The following is a 25,720-nucleotide window of genomic DNA, read 5'->3' as shown; positions in this document are numbered from 1 at the left end:
TATCTCTAGAGGAAAAACAAAGGTACTTATCATTTTACTCGACTCCCAAATGATGAAACGTTGTTTAGCTTTGTCTAATTTCAACATCTTGTGAGCATATTCTGATCATTAGTGTGCACTCAGAGGAGGTGCTAATTGTCACCAGACACAGAACAAGGGGCAGATGTTCAAGGAGGATCCTGCCTGTCCTTCTACAGCAACACTACAAGCAAAGCATCAGAGTCAGACGTGAAGCAAAACCTGAGGTCCAAACTCTTCTAAATGTCAGGTGAGCCCAACACTACATCCAACTGCAATAGCAAAACATCCCTCAGATCTGAGAAACTGCAAAACAAGAGGGATGTCTGGAGTAAGGTCTGATCTGTGTTCCTGCCCTCTCCTGACCTTGTGCAAAAGTGGCTCAGCCAGCTCTGCCTGAACGTTTGATAGATGCTATTCAACAGACTACAAGAATTTCCATCACCTTCAAAACACACAACACAGCACCACTCTGTATTCTCTTCACCTTCGCTTTTTACATTTTTCCTTCGGGTTCTGAGCTTTATGTTATTAAATTTTGGTGTAAAACATTATAATAAATAATAAGCAGCAACATTTTCCATCCTAAAGATATCAAAGACAGAAAAATATTGTTTCCCTTTTTCTAGCGAGGAAAGTGAGGCACTAATTACTTGCCCAAGGTGACTTTGCTCAGTAAAAGATAGCAAGACAAAGAGAAAATTAATTTAATGTATTAAAGGTTAGGTTTGTTGGTTTGCCTTTTTTTTTTTTTACTTCAGAAAAAGCACTCTAGTGGGAAAATGCAGTTTCAGAAATGTGAAAATGAGTTCAAATATAATGTGAATCTAAAAGGGTTGGTTGTTTCACATGAATTTGTGGCTGTGGCACGACAACAGATGAGTGATCAGTTTGTGTATAGATAATTGCAATGAGTCTAGCCTACAGGAAAAAATGTCTTTATGCAAGAGTTCTGGACAGGGTGGAAAAGCTTGAATGTTGCAGTGATGGAAAAGCTAATGGACAGAACAAGCACTCCAGACAGTTATCCAGAGCACAGCATGCAAAAGCACAGGAAACCTGACATGCCCTGAGCTGGTCTGGATCAGCCAGCAGCTCACAGTGAGGATTCTGCCGGCAACTGAGGGCAAAGCAGAGCATGCAAAGCCTCCACACAGGCCACGAGGAGCCCAGTGGAAACACCTGGCTTCATGTATTCAATGAGCCAAGGGCAAAAGCAGGTTCTGACTGAAGGGGGGCCCTGCACTATTTTGCCATTTCAGAGCAAAATGACTGAAAGTGGCGGTGCCACCATCCTGTTTAATATAAACAGGACCTCTCTGCAGCCCAACCCCAATTAGGGTTTTCCCATTGGTGTTGACTTGAGCAGTGGCTCTAGGTAAGCCAAAAGGCATTTTCCAAACCAGCAGTTATCACATTTCTTAACTGCAAAGCCTCTGCCACGCTGTCATGCATGACTTGTCTCACCACAAGGTGCTGCTTTTTGCACCCTATGAAAAATCTTGTCTTAATGACTGTGTGGGAAGAAGGCCCTCCATCTAAATCTTCCTGTGCCTGGGCAGCAGTGGGTAGTAGTGCTCCTTTTGTTAGAAGAGAAAAAATACTGTGTGTGATTTTGGTTTTGTTGGCTGTAACTTGCCAATGCAAAGCAGCCCAAGCTGAGCTTGCTGGTCACAGGGGCCTGAGAGCAGCCCTTGCTAAACTGAAAGGATCCTGACATCAGAACCAGCAAAATGAGCCAGTGAAAGGTTATGGAATGTATCCAGTAAACATTGTTCTGGAGAGAGAAAGTATTGTGTCCATTATTTCGCTGGCATGGAGCGTGATATTTTGTCCGGTATTCCACTGTCTGGGAATGGTGTCGTTTGGTATCCACCAGCCAGTTGAGGGGGCTGAGACATGCAGCTGGATAGAGATTGCTGGCTCTGTAGTTGAATTAAACACTGTGTTAAGCAGCTGCTCTCCTGATTTGCCTCCAGACTCTTTCTGTGCTGCTGTTCACACCTATTTGTGCGCAGTTGGGTAGGTCTTGTCTGCACAGAAAAGAGGTTTGATATATGACAACATTACACAGGAGTTAACTACAATCTACAGCCTCTCCCTGGTGCTTTGTCCAGTCCACTGCTACCCTGCTATTACTTCTCACATAGGACTTGCTGTATCCCTGCTGCTCTGCCCACCCAGCCTGAGATTCAGTCTTCCTTTTTTCTCTCTGTATTAGCTTTCTTTTTGTCCTTTAGTGATGGATTGTGCAAACCTGCTGGCTCCTCTTTCTCAGGGGGACATGGGAAGGGACTGCATCACCTCTTGCTTCCTCTTGAATTTCATAAATGCTTTGAATTGGATTTTACCCAAGCAGAAAAAAAAAGCATTTCAAGGGCTTTCCGTCAGCAGTATATAAATAAAAATGGATCAGAATAGATTGGATTGTTGCTTCTTACATCCGCTTCCCCATTTTGTTTTTGACAGGTCCTGACACCCACACATACACACACAGCCTCCTTGCTCAGACTCGGCTAGATCTGCTTTGAGTTTTTGGCAGGATTTTCCATTCAGCAGCTCTTACGCTGGTCCTTAGCGCTCACTTTGTGCTCTCCATATTCATGGGTCGTACCAGGCCCGTCATTAAAACACTGCAGGGCAAACACTGCACCTTCCTGCAGGCTCTGAAACGGGGGAGCTGCTGCTGCTGCCTCCTGATCTCCTTTGCATCTCCACCGGGCCCAACATCCCTCCCCCACTTCAGTCCCTGCTTCCCACTGCAAAGGAGGGGAACCGAGCAAACAATCTGCAACAGGTAATTTATGTAATGAATTTACCCTTTTCCCCTGAGCTGAATATGCATGAGTGGCTCCTGATGTGTTCAAGTGCATCCACTGTTTGAAGAGGCTTGCCTCATTTTTTCCCCTGTGCACTGCTTTTAATGCTACATATCAATCACGAGTATTACCTGGTGCGTCCAAAAGCTGCTATTTGCTATTCAAATAGTGTTAAATTGTACCTGTTTGGTTAAGTTTTGAGAAATTGTTTCTGATCCTGAAGTGGATGAGCATGCAAATAGCTCTGTCACGCGTAGCACATACCCCTTTTAAAATGTGGCTTTAAAGTTTACAGAGGTTTGCGCTCCTGCGATTCACTTTTCACGAGCTTTTGTGCCGGGAGAACTCGGTTGCTTGAACGGGTGCACGAAAGGGGAGCGTGAAAGCAACACAAGAACAAAGTGGCAGAACGCACTTAAAAATTCCCCGGTTCGTAAGTCAAGTATTTAAATGGCCAGACTCTCCGCGAGCACTGGAGAGAAAACACGCGCGTGGGTCAGTCCCCCTTTTAATTGCTCTGCTGCGCCAGCAATGTGGAAGCGCAAAAGCAGCCGGGTGCAGGAACCGGGCTGGACGTGGCAACGACAGAGCGGTGACAGGATTCGAGGACACGGCATGAAGCAGTCAGGGGACGTGTGGGCTGGGTATCACACAAAGGTTCTTCACCCAGAGGGTGAACAGAGGCGCCGGGACAGGGCAGCGGTCACAGCACCAAGGCTGGCAGGGCTCAAGGAGCGTTTGGGCGATACTCTGAGGCCCGCGGTGCGACTGTCGGGGTGTCCCGTGCGGGGTCGGACTCGCTGATCCCTGTGCGTCCCTTGCAGCCCAGCACATTCCCGGACTCCCTCCCGCACCGCCACCGTGACCCCGCCGGGGCGGCCCGGCCGGGCGGAAGTGACGCGGGGCTGAGGGCGGAAGCGGCGCGGGGCGCGGGGCGTGGCCGGCGCGCAGCAGGTGAGGGGCGCGCGGGGCCGCGGGGGGCGCGCGGGGGGGGCGGGGCTGTGCCCTCCGCACCTCAGACACACGGCACGGGGGGACACGGCGGGACAGTGGGACAGCGGGACAGCTCCCTCCGGAGAGCAGCCCCGGCTCCAGTGGGAGCCCCCCTGCCGGGCCTGAGCGGCGCCCCCACGAAGGGCTGTGCCGGGGCCGCGGCCTGTCCCGTCTGGGGGCCAGCGGCGCTGCCCGGTGGGAACCCCGGGGAGCTCTGGGGAAGGAGAGCTTGGTGGTGTGGAATGAGAGTCACGCAGCGCCTGTTCGGATGGGATAGAAGGGAAGTGGTTTGTTACGGTTGTTATCCTGGGGTGCCATTCCCAGCAGGTGATCCCACCCCTCTACTCACCCCTGGTGAGGCCACATCTGGAGTGCTGTGTCCGGGTCTGGGCTCCTCAGGGCAAGAGCGACATGGAGCTATTGGGGCAGGTCCATTGCAGGGCAACAAAGATGATTAAGGGACTGGAGCATCTCTGTTACGAGGAAAGGCTGAGGGAACTGTGCCTGTTCAGCCTCAAGAAGAGCAGACTGGGAGGGGACCTCATCTGTGTTTGTCAGTATCTGAAGGAGTGCCAGGAGGACAGAGCCAGGTGCTCCTTGGTGATGTCGAGCAGTAGAACAAGAGGCAATGGCAGAAACTGATGCCCTGGAAGTTCCACCTGAACAGGAGGAATTGCTTCTTTACTGTGCAGTGACCGTGCACTGGAACAGATTGCCCAGAGAGGTTGTGGAGTCTCCCTCACTGGATTATCCAGAACTATCTGGACACAGTCCTGTGCCATGTACTCAGGGATGGCCCTGCCTGAGCAAGGAGGTTGGACTAGTTGACCCACTGTGGTCCCTTCCAGCCTGACCCCTTCTGTGATTCTTATGCTGTGCTTTGATGCTGAGCCATGACATAGATTGGGAAACCTGCCAGGCAGGCATGGAGCATGAAAACCTTGAGCATGCTGGGCTCTCAAGCTCTACACAGTGCTCTGGGGAATGGTCAGGGCTGTGCCTTTTCTCCATGTAAGTCAGGTACCCTGTAGGAGTGGACAGGAGATGCTGCAGCCTGAAGGGAGACAAAACAGAGAAGGTGGTGTCCGAGAGAGGGTTACAGGACTCAGTGTTGTGGGTTATGTGATTTTTTTCCTCAGCAAGTCAGCTGATGGCTTGTTATGAGGTTGTGGGTGTTTTGTACTATTCCAGGTACTGACTGGTTACAGTGGACTATCAGCTAATTCAGAGAACACCCCAGATTATAAAAAATGTAACTCCCAGTCCCTCAGGGTCACCACCTGGAGTACCATGCTACCTGGAGTACCATGGATTATGGATTGCCTTTAAATTGCACGAGTGTTTGTTTCTCACTCCCAGGGTGAGAAAGCGGTGCTGTTGTGATGATTTGTCAAATAAAAACCACATTGTCAGTGTTTACAAGTGAACCCAAATGCTGTTGTGATAATTATATTTATTGTATTAATCTTTTTCTGTGTTAAAAATAAAGAATGAGTCGGCCAACAGTAAAAAGACCACAGGGCTGCTAGACCTTGCTGTACACGTGAAGAAGGGCTGCTGATGGACACAGGGAACATTTTGGATCCACATCCAGCAGCGATGGTCATTGTTAGTATTTGTTTTAGTCTAGTATTTATTTTAGTAATCAGTGGAAGTCCTGTGATAAGCTTTCCCGCTCTCCTCTTTTTGAGTTTGGTTTTGCTGGTTTTGTTGTTGTTTATTTATTCAGTGTTGTGGTTCAGGTGTTGAGTGGTTGAACAGCACCTGGATTTTCCCAAAGACCTCTTTCCAAAGAGGAAGCTTTTCGTCCCTGCGCAGAGTAGGCTAATTCTTGACTCTGCTCACTTCTACAGTGCAGCTTCCAACAAGGAGTGTGGGATAATGCCAGCTGTGGTTGTGGCATTTCATGTGACTCAGGCAAATGTCAGTTGGGACTTTGCCTGAGCTGACCTATTTATTTCCCTTGGGTTGTGTGGCAGGTGTTGCTGGCAGTGATTTCCAGGCTGGGCTGACCTATCCTGGGGTAGATGAGGGAGAAGCTGAAACTGCCCCTATTTCTTGCCAGTTCTCTCAAATGTGAAGCCTTCTCTGAGCGGTGAAAGGAAGCGGAGCGGATAGTGCTGCTCCTGCCACAGGCAAGGGCTGGAAGCAGAGTGACTTTGGCATGTCCTTTAGAGGCTTTCTGCACGTCAGTTTTCCGGGGAATCAGTCAGTCAGCTGTTCCTTGCATAGACTTTATTTTAGGAAGGTTACCTGCCAAGTTCTCCTGATATTTCATTATGTTTGTCTTGTCTGAGTAGTAGAGGCTGCCTGATACACCTCTGTATTTCTGGGATGCTTTGAGGGTGGGGTTGGGGGTGGGGGGAACAGCTACACCTCCAGAGCCCTGAGGCAGAAAAAAATGCCTGAGGCACTCCCAGAGCAGCACAGTCTGCTAGTCTTAGCATTAGCCCTTCTATCACTCTGGATATTTAAACTGAGTTTTAAATCTTCATTCTTTCAGATAAAAAGTGCTGTTCTCTTCTTTCAACTCAGGAGTTAATTGGCCAGAAAACTGAAAGCAGAGAATTTCTGGGAACTGCTTTGCAGTCTGGCTTTTGGGTTCTGGTAATACCAATCACGGCAAGCTCAGCCTGGGCAGTGAAAGAGAAAGACAGAAATTGAGGGCTGGGGAAATATAATATTGAGATAATCCTGAAAACAAGGCAGATTTTTTTTTTTATATAACATTTTTTTTAGATTAAAGGTAATGTGCAGAGGAAGAAGAGGATTATGTCTGAAATTGTTATGTTTCCCATGGATGTGGTGTAGGAGCTTGAAGGGAATAATTTTTATCATGCAAAAAAGCAATTTCTGTAGCTAATCAGCTCTGCTTAGACCCCTTTGCAAGGTAACCTTTACCAGAAAATAGTCCATCCAGGTATCATTTTTTTGATCCAGCTTTTCATTAACTCCTGTCATCCAGGCCTCGCTGTAGGGATATTCCTTCCAGCAAATATGAACAGGCTTGAAGACATTCCTTATATAATGAGTTCCCTTCGTGTCTTCTTCCAGAAGTGCAAACATTCCTTTTGCTTTTGAATGCATAAAACGGGCAGGAACTACTTTGGTTGCCAGTTTGATTTGGTTGTTTCCTTCATTAAAGGATCCATTGTAACACTGTGTGTGGGGTCTGGGGGCTGTAAAACTCCAGAACTTTGGAGCAGAGGGTACTGAATCAGGAGGTGAAAAACAGGACATTGCGAGTTAGGGTTTGTGGCAGAGAGATGTGGCAATGGTTACGTCTGCAGCTAAGGTCCTCTGCAGGAGGCTGAAGCTGATTTTGTATCAGAAAATTAGGGGGAAAAAATTAACTGGGGTTTTTTTTTTGGTTTTTTTTTGTGTTTTTTTTAAGTGCTATGTTTTTGGAAGTAAGTATTTCTTGCTGTGGTCTGATAGCAAGAATGAGAAGCTCCAGACGTTCTGCAGGAGGCTCTACAGCAATGTTCCATCTACTCTGGGTTTGGAATGCCAGTGTTTAAGAGAACTTATTGCAGGGAAATGGCCCTCCAGGGGACTTTTGGCTTAACCAGTGGCTCCTGTGTACATTAGGCATACAAAACCAAAGTGGTCCAGTTAGGAAATCAAGGGAAGAGCTTTGTCTGGATGTTTGGGATGGGATTCTCAGCTTTACTTTCGATGTCTGTATTGTAGCTGTAGCTAGGCTATTTGTTTAGTCTTTTTTTATAATAAATAGTGAGAGGAAGGGAAAGCAGGCAATTAGCAGAGTGTTTGTGGTCAGTTGTAGATGGCTTAGAATCAGATCAATTGTTCATTAGAGCATCTGATTGTCTCCATTAGTGGTGAGAGCCAAAGGTGACAGTAGCAGAGGGGATTATCTGATTAATTTAAGATATCAACATCTGTCCATCAAAATGAGCTTTATGTATCCAGCTGGAGGAAATCATTTTCAGCCTGTGCTTAGAGGACAGGGCTTTCTCAGCAAGGTGATGCAGCTTGGTGCCTCCTGGCAGTGAGGGATGCTGTTTGTGCTTCTCAAAGCAGAGCTCTGCCTTGAGAGGATTGTCCTGAGGACAGTAGTGGCTCAGAGGCAGTCTTATGGAGCTGGGAGGATTGAAGTGCGCCTCTAAATTCTTTTAAGTCTCTACCTTTCAGATTCTCTTCAAAATTTAATGTAATAGCATTCTGTCTTCTGGAGAGTCAATATCATTTGATTATACTTGATCCAACTTTAAATGTCAGGTATTTTGCAATTTGCCAGTGAGTTGCCATATGCTATTGTAAAGCTGGGCTCTGAGATCTCAAATTTTGATTCTTTTTCTTAAGCCTAAGTGGAATAGTATGTGACAAACCAACAAATCTAAGTGGCTCTGAGCAGTTTTTAGGGAGAGTCTCCATTTGAGAATGATCATCTAATCTGTTGTTGTGTTGGTTCAGGCCCACACTCCCATGATCCAAGAGGTAATGCAGTGGGTGGGAAAACATCCAGTTCATGTGCCTTTAGTTCCCTGTCAGTAATGTCATTGCTTTAATGTCATATTGGTGGTAGATTTCATTTGCCTTTAGTAGCCGTGATAGCTGCTGTTTCTTTCAAAGCAAAGTGTCTGAGCCAAAGGTGTCAGCAGGCTCTGGCTTCTTGAGAAGGGGCTGCCTTAAATACTTAAATACTACTTTCAGAAGTAGATTTTTGACAGGCCAGTGCTTTTTCTTTGATAGCTCTGAGAACTCAGGAGGGATCACCTACAGATAATACTTTATTCCAGAAGCAGCAGGACAGGATAAAGGATGTTTGTTGGTCAGCCCGTGGTCCAGGGAGACATGTTCCTCTCAGGCCTCTAGTTTACAGAAACTCTGTCAGTAAGCTGCTCTTTTGGTGCAAAGCAGCCTGTCTATTGTGTTCCCTCTGCAACTTGAGGAATTAACTGGGGAAAAATAAAAGTTCTTTGGTTTCAGATGGAAGCTTCATACCAGAGCCTCTCTTGCTGTTTCCAGAAGCGAGTATCTTGATTACCTTAATACTTGTGTCTAGTACAGTGCTGGGAGTCAGTAGGTTGAGCAAAACATATACCTCAAATGGAATGGACCTGGAGTACCTTTCATGCAGATCCCATGGTCTGTTGGGTTGGACTAAGTGGCTGGCAGTAGTCCATGGATGCAGCTAACAAAAAGGCACCTGGCACTGTAGCTGACATCGTGGTGCAACAGGATGTTCTTGTGGTACCCAGATGTGTGAGGTTCTGCATATGTGGTAAGTGCCAGTAATTCCACATCCTTTGGGTATGGAGAAGCTACGGTGTTATATCACTGGGCTGTTAGTGCTGCAGAAAAAGGTTTTTCTTTTCCTGTAGCTGCTGCTGGGACAAATGAGGTGAGGCCGCTTTGGTGGTGGAATACAGTACGGATAGGCTGAAAGTGTGAGGTTGAGTAAGTGTCTCTAAAGCTGGAGCAGAGGAGCAGAAATGGCTTTTACAGCTGTGGCTAAGTTAGTGTTGTGATGTAGATGTGACCGTGATGTGCTGTTGCTGCCGAGAGGGAGGGAGAGGGATGGCTCCTAAAGCTTTCTAGTTTCCTGCGCCCGTTTCCAGTCTCTGTGTCTGGGGAACTCCAGCTCCTCAGTTTAATTCACTCATTGAAAGCGGGCAGAGAGGGACAGCTGGAATGGAGAGCTCTCTTGCTCCAGAAATGGCACTGGGATGTAAAATCCCAACTGATGCCAGGCCCTCCAAAGATGGAGAAACCCCACTCTTAGCTTTATCTAAAATAACTACTAGAGGTCTTGAGACCCAAAGCAGTAACGTCTACAGTGGAGTTTGAGGCTGCTACTATAAGACACGTCTAGTAACATGAGCACCCTGGTGGAGTACAGCCTGCTATGGGGCCTAATTATGGTCTTATTAATGCTTTCTTTCATCACTGCCTTCCAGCCTTCAGATGGTGATTAGACCTATTTATAGGGGCAGAGTTCCTTAATATTCATCACAGCGTACTTCTTGCCAATCAAATCAGTAGCATCTGCATCTTTGATTGCTGCTTAATAACACTGTAGAACATGCTTAATTAAAAAATATAAATAGACTTTTCATCCTCTTAACTTATCAAAGTACTTCTCTCCTCCCCCTGCCTTGCTTCCCCCAAAAAACCTAAAATTGGCTTAGCACAGGGACTGTGGTGAACCTCTCATCTCACTGCTGGAGATACCAGTTACCTCTTGTGTGCTCTGCTGGAGGACTAAATTTCGACCCCTCCAGTGAATGTCAAGACAGGGCAGAGCAATCGTTTGCTGTGCAATAAAATAGGACTTATGTCGAGGCTCTTTTGCTGCATTTACAGCCAGAGCATGAGAAACTTGTAGCTTTTGTTCCAGCTGTGTGTCTACATCTGTGCAAGTGCATATGCAGACACTGCCTTGTCCTGTCCCTTAACAGGAGGAGCATGTGCAATGACATGTTTTGCTTTTCTGTGACTTCAAGTCTCTTTTTTTAAATATGGTTCTCTGGCTTTGCAGCTGGTAAACTCACAGGAATGTGTTTTATCTGTGGAGGGCAAGGTGATACAATTATCTTTTTTTATTATTATTATTCTTTTCTTGGAGGATTTGATTCTGATATTTTTCTGTGATAGCCTCTAGGGAAGCCTCTAGGGTAACCAAGGAATGACTTGAATACACCAGCAGATTTGACCATGAAATTTTGTTGGAAGCCCATGAAGAAAGTAGGGAATGAGGATGATGTAGTAGTCCATTCAGTACTACAGAGTGCCATAGTTAAGTGCACAGTAGTAGAAGTTTGGGATGTGACATACAACAGACATTGTAGCAACTGGGAGCCTTTGGAACTCTAAAAGCCACAGTCAGGTATTGTGAGCAGTGAGCTGATGTAGCACACTGGACTGGAGCAGAGGAAAGTGAGGATAACAGAGGTCTGTTATTATCAACCAGCACAGGAAAGCATTTGTCCAGGTGAATGTGGTAGAAAGTGTTATGTGTGAGAAGTTACGGTCAGTGAGGAGTTCGGGATGAGTTCTCACTGTGAACCAAGTTACGGACGTGACTTTCCTCTGTCAGAGGAGGCAGCATTTTCTGATAAGCTGTGCCCAAAGCCTGTCTCTGCTCCATCGTTTGAGTGTGTTTAATCTTAACCAGCAGCTCACTTGTGGCTTTGTTTGTTCCCACTGTGGAACCATACTGGTGGCAGTGGTGTAGTGGTGTGTGGTGAGGGCTGTGCAGACTTGGGTTTTGTTGCATGTTGCTGGTCTCTGCATCCTCACAGGTGTCTACAAGGCACTGGTCTTTTATTAGGATCCTACAAAGGAGAGAGACAGGGCTAGAGACAACCTCACACTTCTTTTTGGAGATGTTACTGCCTGTGGGAATTAAAGGCCTCTAATTCATGCTGCCTTTCCAGTGCAGGGACAGAAGCAGCAGCAAGTAATTGCTAAAGCAGCCTTTGTAGCTTTGAAGAATACACACTGATTTTGTTTTCAAAGTATTTAATCCCTCTTCTCCCCTGAGCCCTCTCTTTTTAGTCTCTTGAAGCATGTTAAGAAAGCAGGTATTGTTGATAGCTTGCCTTATTCTCCCTTTATTTTCATAACAAAGTACACATCTGGTAAGTGCTTGTATGTAGATTTACAGCCTGCCTGTGTTGAGGGCAGCCAAACTGTTTTCTTGATATTGCCTTTGTTGATGTTCCTTTGAAAAAATAAGGTATTTTAAGGTTGCGGGGATCTTTTTTTTGTTTGTAGATAATCACCTCAGTGGTTGATCCTCCATAGTGCAGTATTTTCTGAAGAACTTTGGGAAGTGTTGCTTCTTTTACAGACTCTGTTTGCTCTGTGAGAAGTTCTCTTGGGCTTAGCCTTAATATAAGAAGTTTTATTCTTAGGTCCAGGGAGAGGTAACGCAAGAGGTGAACTAGGTAGGTGGAATGTTTCTCTACCTATCCAGAGCAGTGAATTTTGTACTTCATTTTTCAGGTTCAGAGCTACAGATCTCTATACAGCCATCAGAGTATTACACTTGGCTGGAATGATTCAACAGTAACACCAGTTGTTGGTTCCAGATGCCTGAAAACCCTGGAGTGCTCAGCCCGTATCTGTCCTGGTTTGAAGTCTTTTGGAAAGGCAAGACAGTGTGGTGGAGGCTGATTTTGCATTTCCCACTGCTGTTGTTTTGCTCAGTGTGTGTGTTGGAATCGAGAGGGAAAGAGCAGCTTTGAAAGCAGAGGGAGAGCCACCACCCTTGATGAGCTTTGCACCAGCTTGCCTAAGGTGAAAGGATAGACAGCTTAAAGGCACAAGTGCAAATCTGAGCAGTTGGTAACTTTAGTCAGAGCTTCCAAATCAGGATATAGCACTTGGAAGCAGGTGGTACAGTGAGAAAACAACCTTTTTCTCTTTGTTTGCACTTTAATAAGGTAAATGAGGTTATTATATAACACCAGAGCACATTTGTCTTGATCATGGAAGTTGACACAGAAAAAATAATTGAATAAAGAGAGGATGGAGCCCCAGATGCTGCAGCTTTTTTCCAGAGCCTCTTTGATCACCAAAAAAAAAAAAAGCTCTGTATTGCTGTTTCTTCTGACCCGTAGGTGGTCACACCACTAATGATTAAATCTCTTGAGTGATCTGACATCTGCTCTTGTGAATCATACTTGCTTTGGGCACACATGCCCCTCTCTCACTGTAGCATCTGAGTATTTTATGTCAGCCGCCATAATTCCAGCATTCTGGACTGAGTCTAGTCATTCAGGTGTTGCTGTTTTTCCTCTTCTTGCTATAAATCTCCAGCTCGTTTCCTTGCACAGAAAGAATTATCTCTTGTATTTGTCTCTCACAGCAGTTCCCAAAGAGTCTGCCACATTTCTCCAATGTGGTTTTTTTTTAGCAAAGGTGAGAATCTGGAGCTCAGCTGAGAGGCTGCATTGAGAACCTGTGAAGCTGAAGTTTACTGTCAGATGAACTCTGACAGTGTGAGCAGGAGCACACAGGGATTTTCCTGTTTTGCCCGCTGCTGTGTGCTCCTCTGTTTGCAGGGGAGCAGTGGGACCTGGAGGACAGTCTGTAGCTTCTGATTGCAGGGAAAGAAACAGTTTGGTAGTAGCTATGGATGTGCTGCTTCCATGTGTGAGCATCTGTCAGTCAGCAGCTGAACAGATCTTGGCTTTAGAAAGGTCACTGGGAGAATTAGGATTGGTGAGAGTCTGAGAGATCATGTATAATCTCATCTGGCCTCAAGAGGTGAAAAGCTTGGCTCTCTCAGGATTGCCATTGCACAGGAATGGTTTCAATAATGAAGCAAGTTTTAGAAGTCCCCTTTTTGCCCCTGCTTCCCACTCTGCTTCATGACTGGGCAGTTACAGCTGTTTATCTGGCTGCAGCAAATTGGGTCATTGAACTGATCCGAGCTAAAAATAGGCATCCCCAACATGAGCAGCATTGATGCAATGGAAGAGTTGTGACCAGTGGCAGGGAGGATCATAAACTCTTTTTGCTGCTGGAGCCAGAGTAACTCATCACCGTGCGCTCGCTCTGTTGTGTGCTCGCTTTGTTCCGCCTTGACAGTCAGATGGGAGATTTGAAAGGAAGAGGATTCGAGCTCGATTGTGGTCAGCAGATCAAAAAAGATGCCGTCTCAAAATTAGCTGTGCTCCTCTCTGATTAACTTGTGTGCTTTACAGCTCTAAATAATAATTTCCTGTCTGCTGAGTAGGCCCAGTCAAGAAGACTAATCAGTGTGCAAACATTGCCGCTAAAGAGTGCGGATACAGAGTCTGGCTGCCAGTGATGCATGAAATGGAACAGAATAGGTCTAGGCTTCCTGCAGCAGAGCCAGCTCTTCTGCTGGCTAGGCTTGGTTTTGCGAATTTAACTGCAAAAAGGCTACTAGGTGTCCTTAAATCTCATGTGATTCATTATTAAACACCTAAAAAACCCCCGAAACAACCCAAAAAACCCCGCGTCCCAAAAAAATCGCCCTTAAAATAACAGCCGCATCACATTTACAGAAAGTCTTTCCCTACCCTGCTGCGGTAGGATCAGGAAGGACAAATTTGGAGAGGGTGGATGGTGTTTCTTAAATGTACAGGAATGGCTGCAGGCAAGTCTAATCTGTTATCTTTTCATTTTGTGAAGCAAGATAGAGGATTTAAAGAATGAGTGAAGACTCCTCTAATTTTCACATATTAAACTGTTGTTTTATGTTGTTCAGGCTCCTGTTCTGTGAATTTATCCAGTGTGGGCTGTGTTTCTGTGTTATTCTCAGTCTGTCCTAGTGTACAGGCAGGAATACAGGTTGCACACAGCAGTGTTCTCTGGATTAGCTCCTGCAGAACTCCAGGTATCACACAGGGAATGTGGTGTGTCCTGAGATATCCCCGTCTGTTTCTGATGCCTTGCTTTTTGATCTTTCTTTGTTTTGCTTCTCCTCAGCTTGATGAATACTTTCTTATACCGATGTACAGCACTCTGTGTGATGAAACCCTGTAATGAGCACCTGTAATCTGTGGGGTTTTTACAGCCTGAGTGAGAAGACACAGAAAAAACAAGTTTGAAGAGAGCTGTGTGGACCTAGCAGTAGAGTTTGGGTTAGAAAAGTGTATGGATACTCTACTCTGTTCATTCTTTGGACTGTCCTAACAAAGATGTATTTGTGAGTTTGCAATTTCTAATGTGCTTAGAGAAATTGAGTTTTTTTCTCTTTACCCTCCTTCATGTCCTGGGAATGTTTTTGTGATTTTTGTGAGTAAAACCATGAGAGGCAGATTTTTTGGGAGTTGCTGAGGGAGAGGTGAGCAAGGCTGTCAGGATGGTAACATGAGTGATGCATGGCTTTCTCTTGGCTGAGCTACAGAGCAGTGGTTTGGGCCCAGCTGCATCTGAGAGCACATGTACTGCTCTGGTGCATGTGTTGCACACAACTGAGATGTGTCAGTGACCATTTAGGTTTTGTACCTAAAAGGATCCTAAAATAAGGAGGCTTCTTTTAAGATAGTTACTAAGGAAAAATCCAGCCACCAGAAGCAGCAAACAGCTCCTGGGAGTCTCAGAATGGAAGAACTCCCATTAGCCTACTTGGAGCAAGGGGGTGTGTGCACTTGCATGCTCTTCCTGGAAGGAAGTGGTGGTTGTGTTTCATGGAGCAGAAGTGTAAGATGAAATACTGCATTTTGCCAGTAAGGCTGAATGACCTGGAACATATCCACAGGGAATATGAGAATGAGAGGAAGGGACAGAGCAGTTTCTGATGAGTCTTATTACCACCCTGAACTGACTTTCCTTTGAAGTGTGGTCTTTGTTTTCAGCACAGTACTGAGCAGAGATTTGTTAAGTAGCATGCAAAAAATAAAATTATGGTTCCCAAGAGCATTCAGATAAGCAAGAGACTTCCACCTCACTGCGGCTGTCATGAATTTATTAAAAATCCAATATGTCAACCTTACTACCTTGTGCTGTTCTCCACAGCTCACTAATTCTGTTGCAAATGCTTTCCTAAAATAATTAGGGGAGCAGAAAGTGGAAGTCCCTGAATAAATGCTGTGATAAAATGGAAGTGTGTTTAATAATGATCTCTTTCCTCTTTCCCTTAGGTACAATGGCTGCAGTAGCCCAGAAGCACTTTTTGGAGGGGCAAACATACTCAGTCCCCCTGATCCAACCGGACTTACGCAGGGAGGAGGCTGTTCAGCAGGTGGCAGATGCACTTCAGTACCTGCAAAAGGTGTCTGGTGATATATTCAACAGGTAAAGTGCTCTCACAGGGGGTTGGGTGCCTTGAATTCAGCAATACGAAACAGTGCCGTGATAAGGTTGCAGCAGTGAAAGTTCATTGCAGTGGCAAGCAATGGAAGGTCAGAAAAGGGATAAAAAAGGACCAGATGCACTTCAATTAAAGTTTATTGGATTCAGGTCTGTCAAAGTGAGGCATAATGAAATGGCTGCAGTTAGCCAGAGCTGGTTGGTTATTAATTTTTTATTCAGTGGTAGAGTCCCACAAATTGCATTATTGCTTCTGGTGCCATTATCCTTTATTCCTTCCTGCTCATGTTTTAAAGGGGAGGCTTTGTTATTGAGAGTATCTTGAAGATATGTCTTTTTGAATCATTGTGCTTGAAGCAGTGAAGTAGAAAATGTCTCTTTGTTCTGATCTCTGGGACTTACAAACTGTTCTCTTTGGGCTTCTGGTATTTTGCACTTTTTGTGTGTGGGGAGGGCTGAGTGCATGAGAGTATTCTTCTCATCACAGTCTCATAATACGTCTGAACCCATTTCTTCAGGGGTTTGGCCCAGACTTGGCACCTCTTGCATATGGTCATCTTTGGGGTTGGGTCTATAAGACTGCCTGTATAGCAGATCAGAGAGATTCTTGTGTTTGCCTGCAAATGGTGGTGGATAATATGCTGCCTTTTTCCATCCAATGGCATCTTTGATGTCTCAGTGCTCTCAGATGGCATTATATTATTGGTATGGGAACAGATCAGCCTTTGTCTTCTCATAGCCTGATTAGCAAAAGCACTTGCTTTGGTTTCAGGGGGATCATGACTACCTAGTTTGATTTAATATGGTTTGTGGAGGACCATGACATTCTGTCTTCTTTTGAGTTTTGGGGGTTTTTTTAAGGATAGAGTGAAATTCTTCAGTTTTTCATAGAGATATTTTGAAAGGCAGCCTCTGGGGAGAGAGTAGTCGCTAGGGCTGAGCTCAGGACATTGAGGGAAATAAAGGCTTTATGCTGGAATAGTCTTTGGCAGGGGCTTCTGGGCAAGGGCTGTGTGTGGGCTGGATTGGGTTGAGGACAAGGTGTCATTCTTTTGTGCACTGCACAGTATTGGAACCCTTCATGATACGAGGCTGAGAGAAAGCTTTCTGGAGCTGCCAGAAACATGTGGAAACACCTCTCAACCTTGGGGCTGGTTGGCAGTGCTGTCCCTCTCTGTGGGGCAAATAAAGCTGTTGATAAGACAGGAGTGGCCTTTCTCTGTCTTTTATTTCCTTTTTGTCCCTCCTCACTGCTTTGTAATGCAGTACCCTGTAATTTCCCCAGGGAGATGAGCCTGCTGTTTTGTATGCAAGTCACTCCTGAGTCCTGAACAGTGACTGTGATGCTGTTCCCTCATCCTTTGGTGCACTCATGACTTTTAATTACCAATTTTCTCCAACAACAGAGGAGGCTTCATTGGGTTCTTTGTTTGCTTTGCCTTTCCTCTGAGGTCTTGGCTCTCTGATATAATTAATAATGATTTAGTAATTATGCAGGCATCTGATTAAAAGTTCCATGACCTTGGTTGTTCCATGTCAATCAAGGGGCAAAGCTTTCAAGGTGAGAACTTTGCCACTTACTGAAGAGTGACCTTTTATCTTCCCTTTCCTGAGATAAGGCAGCTCTGTCTTCCATTTCCAGGAAGGAGCTGGGGAAGCTGACTGTTCTGATCTGCATAACAGCAGCTTACAGTGTTGGTGGAGAGGAGACTTGTTCAGTGTGGCAGACTTGGCCAGAGTGTGTCAAACTCGTTACTTCAGTACTACAAAGATGCAGATGTTCTGGGCTTGTTTTGTGGGAACAGTTGGATTGGTACAGTGCTTTTGAGTGGCAAGCCAATCTGTTTGTTGAAGATGGAGTGAAAGAGTCTCTTACTCTCTATGGAAAGAGGGATCTTTCCACAAGTGGATCTCTTTTTACATTTTAGCTGAATTAAGTTTCTGCTTTGAGTTGTTGCTGACATGACAGCGAAGTATGAGTTCTTGAAATGAACTAGGAACACGAGAAAGACACCTTTGCATTTGGAGAATTAGGAGAACAGATAAGGAGCTTTCCTCCTCTTCCCCACCGTTTGGGGAACCTGGAAAATAACCCATGAGACAAGTCCCTGCCAAACTCTTCTTTCCAATCGCTCTCAAACAAGCTTGCTTGCTGTTAAGTTCAACTGTGGTGAAGTACATGGAGAATGAGGCACTTTGCAGAGTTCATTAGTTTGTAATAAGGGTTTGATAATCAGCAGTTGTGCAGGTGCAAAACCACCTTCTGGGACCAGCCTTGGAGGGTAGGTCTAGCAACCTGGACTGCAGTCTGGAATCAGTAAGAAAGAGCAGGATACATCAGCTTAGCATCCCTCTCCATATTTCTAACCCTCGGAAGCAGGGACCCTCCTGGCTTCTTCCACATGGAGTACACCAAAGTACTACATCCTTCAAAGGCAGAGTGTTGACCTGGGCAGGCTCTTGGCTGCTGGGCAGTAGAGGTTGATGTCTTAGGCCAGTACTGTCAACAGTCCCACTCTCTTAGGAAATCCTCTTGGTGCTGATATCAGTGAGGGGATAAAGAGGCTGCATGTCCTTTTCAGGGTTATGCTTTGGAGTAATGGAAGTTTTAACCTTGCGTATGTTCACTGAATTCATGCAATTAGTCTGCTGTGGAAGCTGCAGTAAAGATCAGATTCATTGCCTGTAGCTACTGAGATTTTAATACATATCATTACTGCTTAAAACATAAATATTGTAACATAGCCAATCTGACATAATATCTACTTAAGTTTAACTCCTGAACTTTTAAGGAGGGTTTTAGATACAGGTCACAGGAGGCAGGATGACCAATTTAAACACTCAATTAACAGTAGCCTTTCATCTGTTTGATTTCTCATTACCAGCATTTTCTGAGCGAGAGCTTGTGTTGGAATTATGTGCTGTGGAATTTTTTACAGGAATGTTGTTGCGGTAAGTACTTGGAGATGGGTGGTGGGTTTAGCTTTCCTGAGATGTTCCACTAGTTAGCTGGACTTATCCTTTGGGATTTCTCAGTTTCTATGGAGAGTTTGTGTTGTTGGGAAAGGTTAATAATCTCTAATATGTCAGTTCAATATTCAAAGTGTACACTTTTGTGCTACAGATTTGTGGAAAATTGCCTTTGCCAATTATCTCATGGAGTTTTACAGCAGTAGAAAGAAAAATATTTGGGGTTGAAATTTTGTTATCAAGGTCCTGATTTACTTTGCCTGTGATCCAACCACAAGTTGTCCAACCACACAAAATTTCTCATCCTTGTGTTTCTTTTTTTTTCAGTTTATAGAAGATTTCTTGGGTTGCTCCTTTTAAAAATCTTTATTCAGTGTCTTTTACTTGTCTGAAATAATACTTCGCTAAACCAGTGTATCCTTCTGTTTTCTCCCCAGTTGGATTCAAGTTAATTTCATATTAAATATTTGAAAAGGGCTTTAATATTAAACAAAGATTTAACTGAAAGCCACACTACTGAAGATGGTAGCTGGAAAACAAAAGTACTGTGGAAATGCTGTTAAGGGTGGAGAGGAAATGTGATGTGTGATTAAGGAAGGTAAGGAATAGCTGATGGGCAGCAGAGCCTTAAGGGATATTTGGGACAGGAGCAGATCTGAGATGTGAGCAGTCCTGAAACTAAAATACAGACAAAATCTTAATCCTGAGGTGCATTTGGGTGTTCCCCTTGTTATTGCAATTAGTCATGATGATCAGTAATGGAAGTGGGGGGACTAAAAATATCCCTGTAAACGTACTTGATTTAGGAGGTCTGTGGAATGGAAACTTGCCAGGGAGGGTCTTGCTGCAAGCTATACTGTGTTGTTTGTTGTGCAGTGGGGCTCTGGGATGCAGCTTGGAGCTTGAGCACTTCATTGTATTTGTTCCTCTGTTGGCTGCAAGAGTTGGATCTTGCCAGGAGGAGAGCTGTCAAGAGGGCTCCAGTGCAGGGGAGTTTACACCAGGAAGATGGCTGTAGCACAGGGAATTAATTTTTCTCCAGTTAATTTGAGAGTGTTATGACTTTTGCTAAACCACAAGTTGCCTTGTGGTACTTTGAAGTTGTCCCTGAAAGAGGATGCTAAGTCTAGGTTGGTTTCAGATACCTCTCTTGAGAGGCTGTAGGAGCAGTCATTCGCTGCCAGGAAGATGAAGCAGGAACAGTGAGGTAGAGAGTGACTGGATTGTCCTGTAGTCATGAGGAAATGGAGTACAGGGAAGACATTTTGCCTGCAGATAGTTGGTATTCTCGTAGAGATGTGTCCAAGTAATGTGGAGTTATTTTTCTTTTAAGTGTAGCACACACTTTGTAAGAAACCATTCATTTGTTTTGGCTGTCTTGATCCTCTGGAAGCTAAATTTGAAAGCTTGCAAAGATGTAGCTTCAGAGGGGTTCCCAGACTATAGGAGGGAGACTTTAGGAGGTGACAGGAGTGTCAGAGCAGCATGCCTGGACTGCTGGTGGCAGCTGGCGCTGGAAAGCCTCCTACACCCTTAAGAGGCAAAGGGAGACAAAGTGTTCTGCAAGAGTCCAGGTCACAACTCTTCCTGGATGTTTCTAAAATCCCTAAGCTTGAAATCTTGCAGGATCTGAGGCCCTAGGCTCTATTCAGATGCCTTGACAGCCCGTGGGGTGGGGCAGCAGGTGGGAAGGAGACTGAATGGTACTAAGTCATTAAAAGATTATTCCTTCAAAATTAAACAAACATAGTGGAGAATTAGCAAGACAGGATTCTTGCTAATCTCAGAAAGTGCCGAAAATCTGTCTTTTGGACTTCCAGAGATTAAATGTGTCTTTTGAAGGACAGGAACAGAATGCTAAAGTTGGTTCTGCAAGCAAGATGCTTTTTATGGCAGTCATTGAAATGCAGTGATGGTTACTTAAGCCCTTGCTCTACGTCCACTAGCAACAGCTCTTCCACATCAGTTTTGTCTATGAATTTGTTTATCTGTGAATCCCATGGCCCTGAAAGGAAGGTGATCAATCTGTTCTGCCTTAAGTGGTTGAAAGGCAGGCTTGAACTTCGTAAGAGAGCTGTAGCCTTTTGTACACTAACAAGGCCTTCAGCATTTTATTAAAAGTGCAGAGAAATTTAAAGAAATTTGAAGTGCTTCACCTTCAATACCCTCCTCCAACCAGACTTCAACTTCTTGCACCTAATAGCAAGTCTACAAATAGTGATACAATTTAATGAATAGCTAAAAGATTCAGTGCTGGCATTAATGCAAAATATTTCTTTAAACGTGAGATGAGTTTGCATTAACTACAGAAGACGTTCTGTGGAGAGGAAGGGCTCTTAATGCTTGATTCTGCATCTGAAAAGAGAATGATGAAATACTGCAGTCCAGGATGCTGAAATGGCCATTCAGGAGCACAAAGGAAATACAAGCCTTACTCATATCCTCCATCACTGAAAGTGTGGGAAGGGACACCTTCCAGTAGATCAGGTTACTCAAAGCTCCATCCAGCCTGGCCTTGAATGCTTTCAGGGATTTGGCATATGCAGCTTTTCTATGTAACCTATTCCAGTGACTCACCACCCTCACTGTAGAGAATTTCTTCCTAATATCGAATCTAAATCTGCCCTCTTTCAGTTTGAAGGAAAATGCAAAATTGAGGAGAGGTGTTCTCCTACCTTAGCAAAAGGAGCCACGCAACAATTCCAGACTTAACAGAGCTCTTGATAGGATTCTCTCAGCTCTTACAGTGGTAGTAGAATATCTTGTGGAAATATGAGACAGTTTGATCAAAACAGATGGCATGTGCAATAGGAAAGGCAAACAGTAAGGAGAAACTAAGGTAACTTGGGTACATATGGCTTGTTGATTTATTTTAGTTGGTGTTTTTTTTAACCCTGACAGGGAAGCCTCTTGTTTATATTCTGTGCCTTGTTGGAGAAAATTCAATATTGAGTAGCAGCTTTCAAGTTCTCATGAGCAAATTTCCTCTCTGGTCCTTAAAGACAGGACTAGACAGACTCCCTGAGAAAGCATGTGAGAGATTCAGAAGTGGGAAGAAGTGTAATATTATCTACCTATGTAAGTGTGATTCGGTACCTGGAAAAGTACCCAGTGGAATATATTCATTGTGGCTTGGCCAACCTGAGGCCTGAATCTGTTACATTCCTCTCTAGGTAGTTTTCATCCTGCTTTTGCAACTCTAGGGCGATCAGATTCATTCTCAGAAGGAGGATTTGCTTCTCCTCAAAGGGTGGAGGAGTGGTAACAAAAGAGAACAGAGGGAATCAAGGTTGCTCTTTCAGTAAAGGAGTGCTTTATTTTTTCTTGATCTGGTCATGAGCAAAGGGAAATCCCACTTTACCTTGTAGAGGATTGATTATGACAATGCTGATCCTTTGTAACAGGGATGTTGCTGTCTGCAACTGGATTTCCTGAAAAGAGGTGTCCTAAAAGAGTCTGTGATAAATCTTAACACATTTGCTGTGCAGACTCTGTTCATGCAGCAGAAATTTGCACCTTGAAGAAAATCATTAGTCAAAAAAAAAAATTGATACAAGCACATCTAGTTCACAGTGGCTTTCTGGATTAATTTTCTTTGCTTTTTGCACATATTTTTATGTGTTTGTGGACTAAAATTAATTTACTACCATCTATAGACTCCCTGTAGCTCAGCAAAACGTACCTAAAATGTTTAAAGAGCTATGATTTTAACACAAGAGATGGCACCAGTAGTAGCCATCATTGCCTATTATTCAAAGGCTGTGTTCCAAAACAGATAAAGCCAGTTGCAAAACCATCTATGGAAATAAAGCCTGTAGCAGCAAGAGGCAAAAGAAACAAATGCTAGACCCGTTTGTGGAGGAGGTGAGAAGTGATAATCTTGATGAAGATTGCCTTCTTTCACCAGAGATTATTTTAGAGCACAATTTGAGGACAGAGCTGTGACTAAGTTGAAGGATGGATCACTTTGTATACCCTCAACTGCTATAAATTGGTTTTTAAACTTTTATGAGCTATCCTGTAGCAAAAAGTACAGATGTGTAATTACTCCTGCTTCTACTGCTTTAAGAAGTAGAAGCCCAAGAGGACCTCTCTGCTACTGACAAGATGGAAGTTTTTGCTCACTGAACTGTTTCTGCATTGCAAAGATAGTGTGCACTAAGTAATTGTGGTGAAATAACCTTATCTGAAGCCAAGTGCAGCAGGGTCTGCTTTTGTGGAGGCTTACAGGCTTCAGAAGTAGTCTGACACATTAATGCAGTGAGGTTTTATATAGCTATCAGTTGTAATATCCTGCAGCATGAGAGTAATATATCCAGAAATAATAATGGTGATGTTGTAGCCGTAGTGGTCTAAAGGTATGTCAGAAGAGAATTCCACACTGAACCCTAAAGCAGGCTCTTCTCTGCGTGGCAAGAGCACTGAGAGCCCTTTGAGAAAGAAGTGAAAAGATCTGGCAGAGGATGGAAGTGGTGCTGATCTCTCCTCCTGACCATGTGCCAAAAAGACTTGTCTTTACAAGTCGTGCAAGTCTTTACAATGGGACCAGGTATCCACCTTTGCATGTTTGTTATCAGTTAATTCTGAAGCCAGAATTGCATGGGCATGTTGACACCTTTTCTAGGCTCATCTCTTGACCGTTGTTTCAGGGTTTCTACGCAGTTCAGACATGGTAACGTGAATCACTGGTACCTGGTGTTCAGAAATGTTCAGAGGTGCCTTGAAAGTAGCATTGGGTTGGAGGGAGGCAGCAGTTCAGCATGAACCTGGTGGGAAGGTCTGTTAGGGAAACGAGGGGTTTTTCTGTGGGAGGACACGCACGTTGGGCTGCAGTATGTCTCTGGCTGTGTTTTGCTAGCAGCCATGGTGCCAATCCCTCAGTAGTTCAGTGTGATGTCCATGTCAGTTCAGGGTCCAGGCAGTGACCTGCGCCTTGAGGGCTGTCCAGAGAGCAGAGGTGGGACTGACATTCCAGCCACACCTGTGAGTGAATGATGCAAAGAGGTCTCATGGCTGCAGTCCTTTAGTGTGGGAGTGTTCAGTGTGCTTCCCTAATATCTTCCCACTGTTGTGGTGCCCTGAGAAGGTTATCCAGGAGAACTCCGAAACTCTGCTCTTTGTGTAGCTTATTAAGCATCCTTTCCTTGAAAAACTCTGGATGTCAGTGGATTGGAAGGATCCAGATCTGCACTTGACAGGAGATGCAGTGGCTGAGATTTTGTCCAGTGATAAGTCTCTGTTAATGAAGAGAGTTTTGGCAAAGATCTTATGACCTTCCCCATCCAGAGTGGCACTCCTTTCCCACTCAGTCCCTTACCCAAGTGGCTGCAGCTATTTCTGTCTGGAAATAAGCAAGGAGAAACAGATCATAACAAGTCAGTGTGTGCCTTAGAGCAGAAGTGTTCCCTTGTTCCTTAGCCTACAGTTTCAGCAATATTGTCAGGTTCTCCCACTCCCACTCTTCTTGACACAACTGCCATGTTATTCTTTTATTGTACAAAGTGATAGCTCTACCTTCTCAACCAGCTTCAGACACTGGAGCCCCACACATGTGTTGGGGTGATTTTCTGTTTCTATGGATGATTTTGTATACTCAGTCAGCCCTGGAGGAAGAGATGCAAGTAGGTAATTTTGTTTTACAGGCATGACTTCCATTAGGGATCTAGTGCAGAGAAAACTGTCTGGAAAATAACACTGAGTGGCTTGAAATGTGTATTACAGGCTCCCTCCTATGTAAGTGGGAGTGTGCTCACTGAGGGGAGAATTGTGGGAGGAACACCAGTGCCAAAGGTCTGTTCTTCACACTTGACTGGAGGATTAAATTCCCTTTCCATGGTCCTTTCTGACTGGCTGTGATGCTGTCACTGGGCTTTTGCAAATGGGGTAGGTTAGAGTTTGGGTGTAACTGCAGCTGACAGTTAAGACAGAGCAGCGCTTTTGGAGACAGTAGATCCATTTGCAGATGCTAATGAAGGGGTTCCTGTTTTTCTTCCATCTAAATTCTCCAAGCAATCATTTTATTGAAGGAATTCACCATGCTGTGCCATTAAGGGGAGGAGAGAATAAAAATTATTTTTGGAGCCCAGGATAAGGGATTTGGATGGTAGAGTGTGTTAAAGAGAAACCCCAGGTGGGTAATTTAGTGTCTTCTGAGATGGATTCCTTTCTTAATTTATCCAAGAACATGATCCTTATTCTGGATTAATATACGTTATAAAACCAGGTATTTGGATTTGAATTTACTTCTAGGACTCTTGTTTTAGATTGACCAGCAAAGCTGAATATGAAAACATGCTTGCTGGGCTTAAGAGGCATAACAGGGCATTCCTTTTAGAAGGGGAGGTAAAGCTCCTCTCTGTAGTAGTACAGCAGGAATAGCCTCACTGATTATTTCTGACATATGTATAACAGGCCAGTCATTCCAGTAGCTCAGCACCAAGAAGTAAGAAAGTTCATGGTCTCCACAGAGCAGTTCTCTGTGTTTCATTTGTCCCAGTGACTGGGTTGGTTTGGTTTTGCTTCAACAACAATACTTTTGAGAGTGACATCCTGGATTTTGTTAATTCCAGAGCAAACTCAGACTGTGTGTGACTATTCTTTTTAGGAAGGGAGGGTGTGAAGCTCCCAGCTGAGCATCAGGCAGGATTTTCTTTGTTCTTTCTAGCACATGGGTGATTTAGGGGTGGGGAACAAATAAGGACACAGCCAAAATCATGCCCGTCATTACTCTTCATGCTTACTTTTAGCTGGTGATGAGGGGTTTAGCTGCTGCTAAAGGCATTGATCCATGAGAACATTTACTGTTTGAGTATGTCAGAGGGAGAGTGGTTAGGCTATTAAAATTTATGAATTTACTGTCCTGGCAGTTTTGGGGTAGGAAAGGAGGTTTGGGAAGTGTACTGTACAAATTTGTTCTGGTATTACTGTGAAAATAGTGTTTCCATTCTTAATGACTATTTGTGAATCACTATGTTGGAAAGATGAGTTTTAAAAGGACAGTGGGGAAAATGAAATCATGAGTCTAGAACTATTCCAAAAGTGATGTCTGATCACTGATGTGGCACAGACTGTTCATTGGAATGACAGAGCAGCTGACGGGCCAAGCAGAGAGGTATCTGCTTTTCGATGCTGTTAGGAACATCTCTGTCTGTGGGCCAAAGTTT

General features: G+C 44.5%; 1 protein-coding gene across 3 annotated transcripts in view; it reads left to right on the top strand.

The window, feature by feature from the left end:
• The first annotated feature begins 3,750 nt into the window (after nt 1-3,750).
• The window catches only part of WASH1 (WAS protein family homolog 1), a 43,570-nt gene continuing 21,600 nt past the window's right edge, over nt 3,751-25,720 (top strand). The window contains exons 1-2 of one of the 3 annotated variants that reach the window (XM_017804846.1): nt 3,751-3,791; nt 15,419-15,572. In XM_017804846.1, the coding sequence (XP_017660335.1) occupies nt 15,424-15,572 (149 nt within the window). In that variant the 5' untranslated portion in view covers nt 3,751-3,791; nt 15,419-15,423. The other 2 variants (XM_017804848.1, XM_017804847.1) reach the window with 2 other exon arrangements.

This window comes from Lepidothrix coronata, unplaced genomic scaffold, assembly GCF_001604755.1.
Source record: "Lepidothrix coronata isolate B3197 unplaced genomic scaffold, Lepidothrix_coronata-1.0 Scaffold10, whole genome shotgun sequence".
NCBI lineage: Eukaryota > Metazoa > Chordata > Aves > Passeriformes > Pipridae > Lepidothrix > Lepidothrix coronata.
The sequence above is the reverse complement of the archived record's forward strand: the minus strand, read 5'-3'. Positions and strand labels throughout refer to the sequence as shown.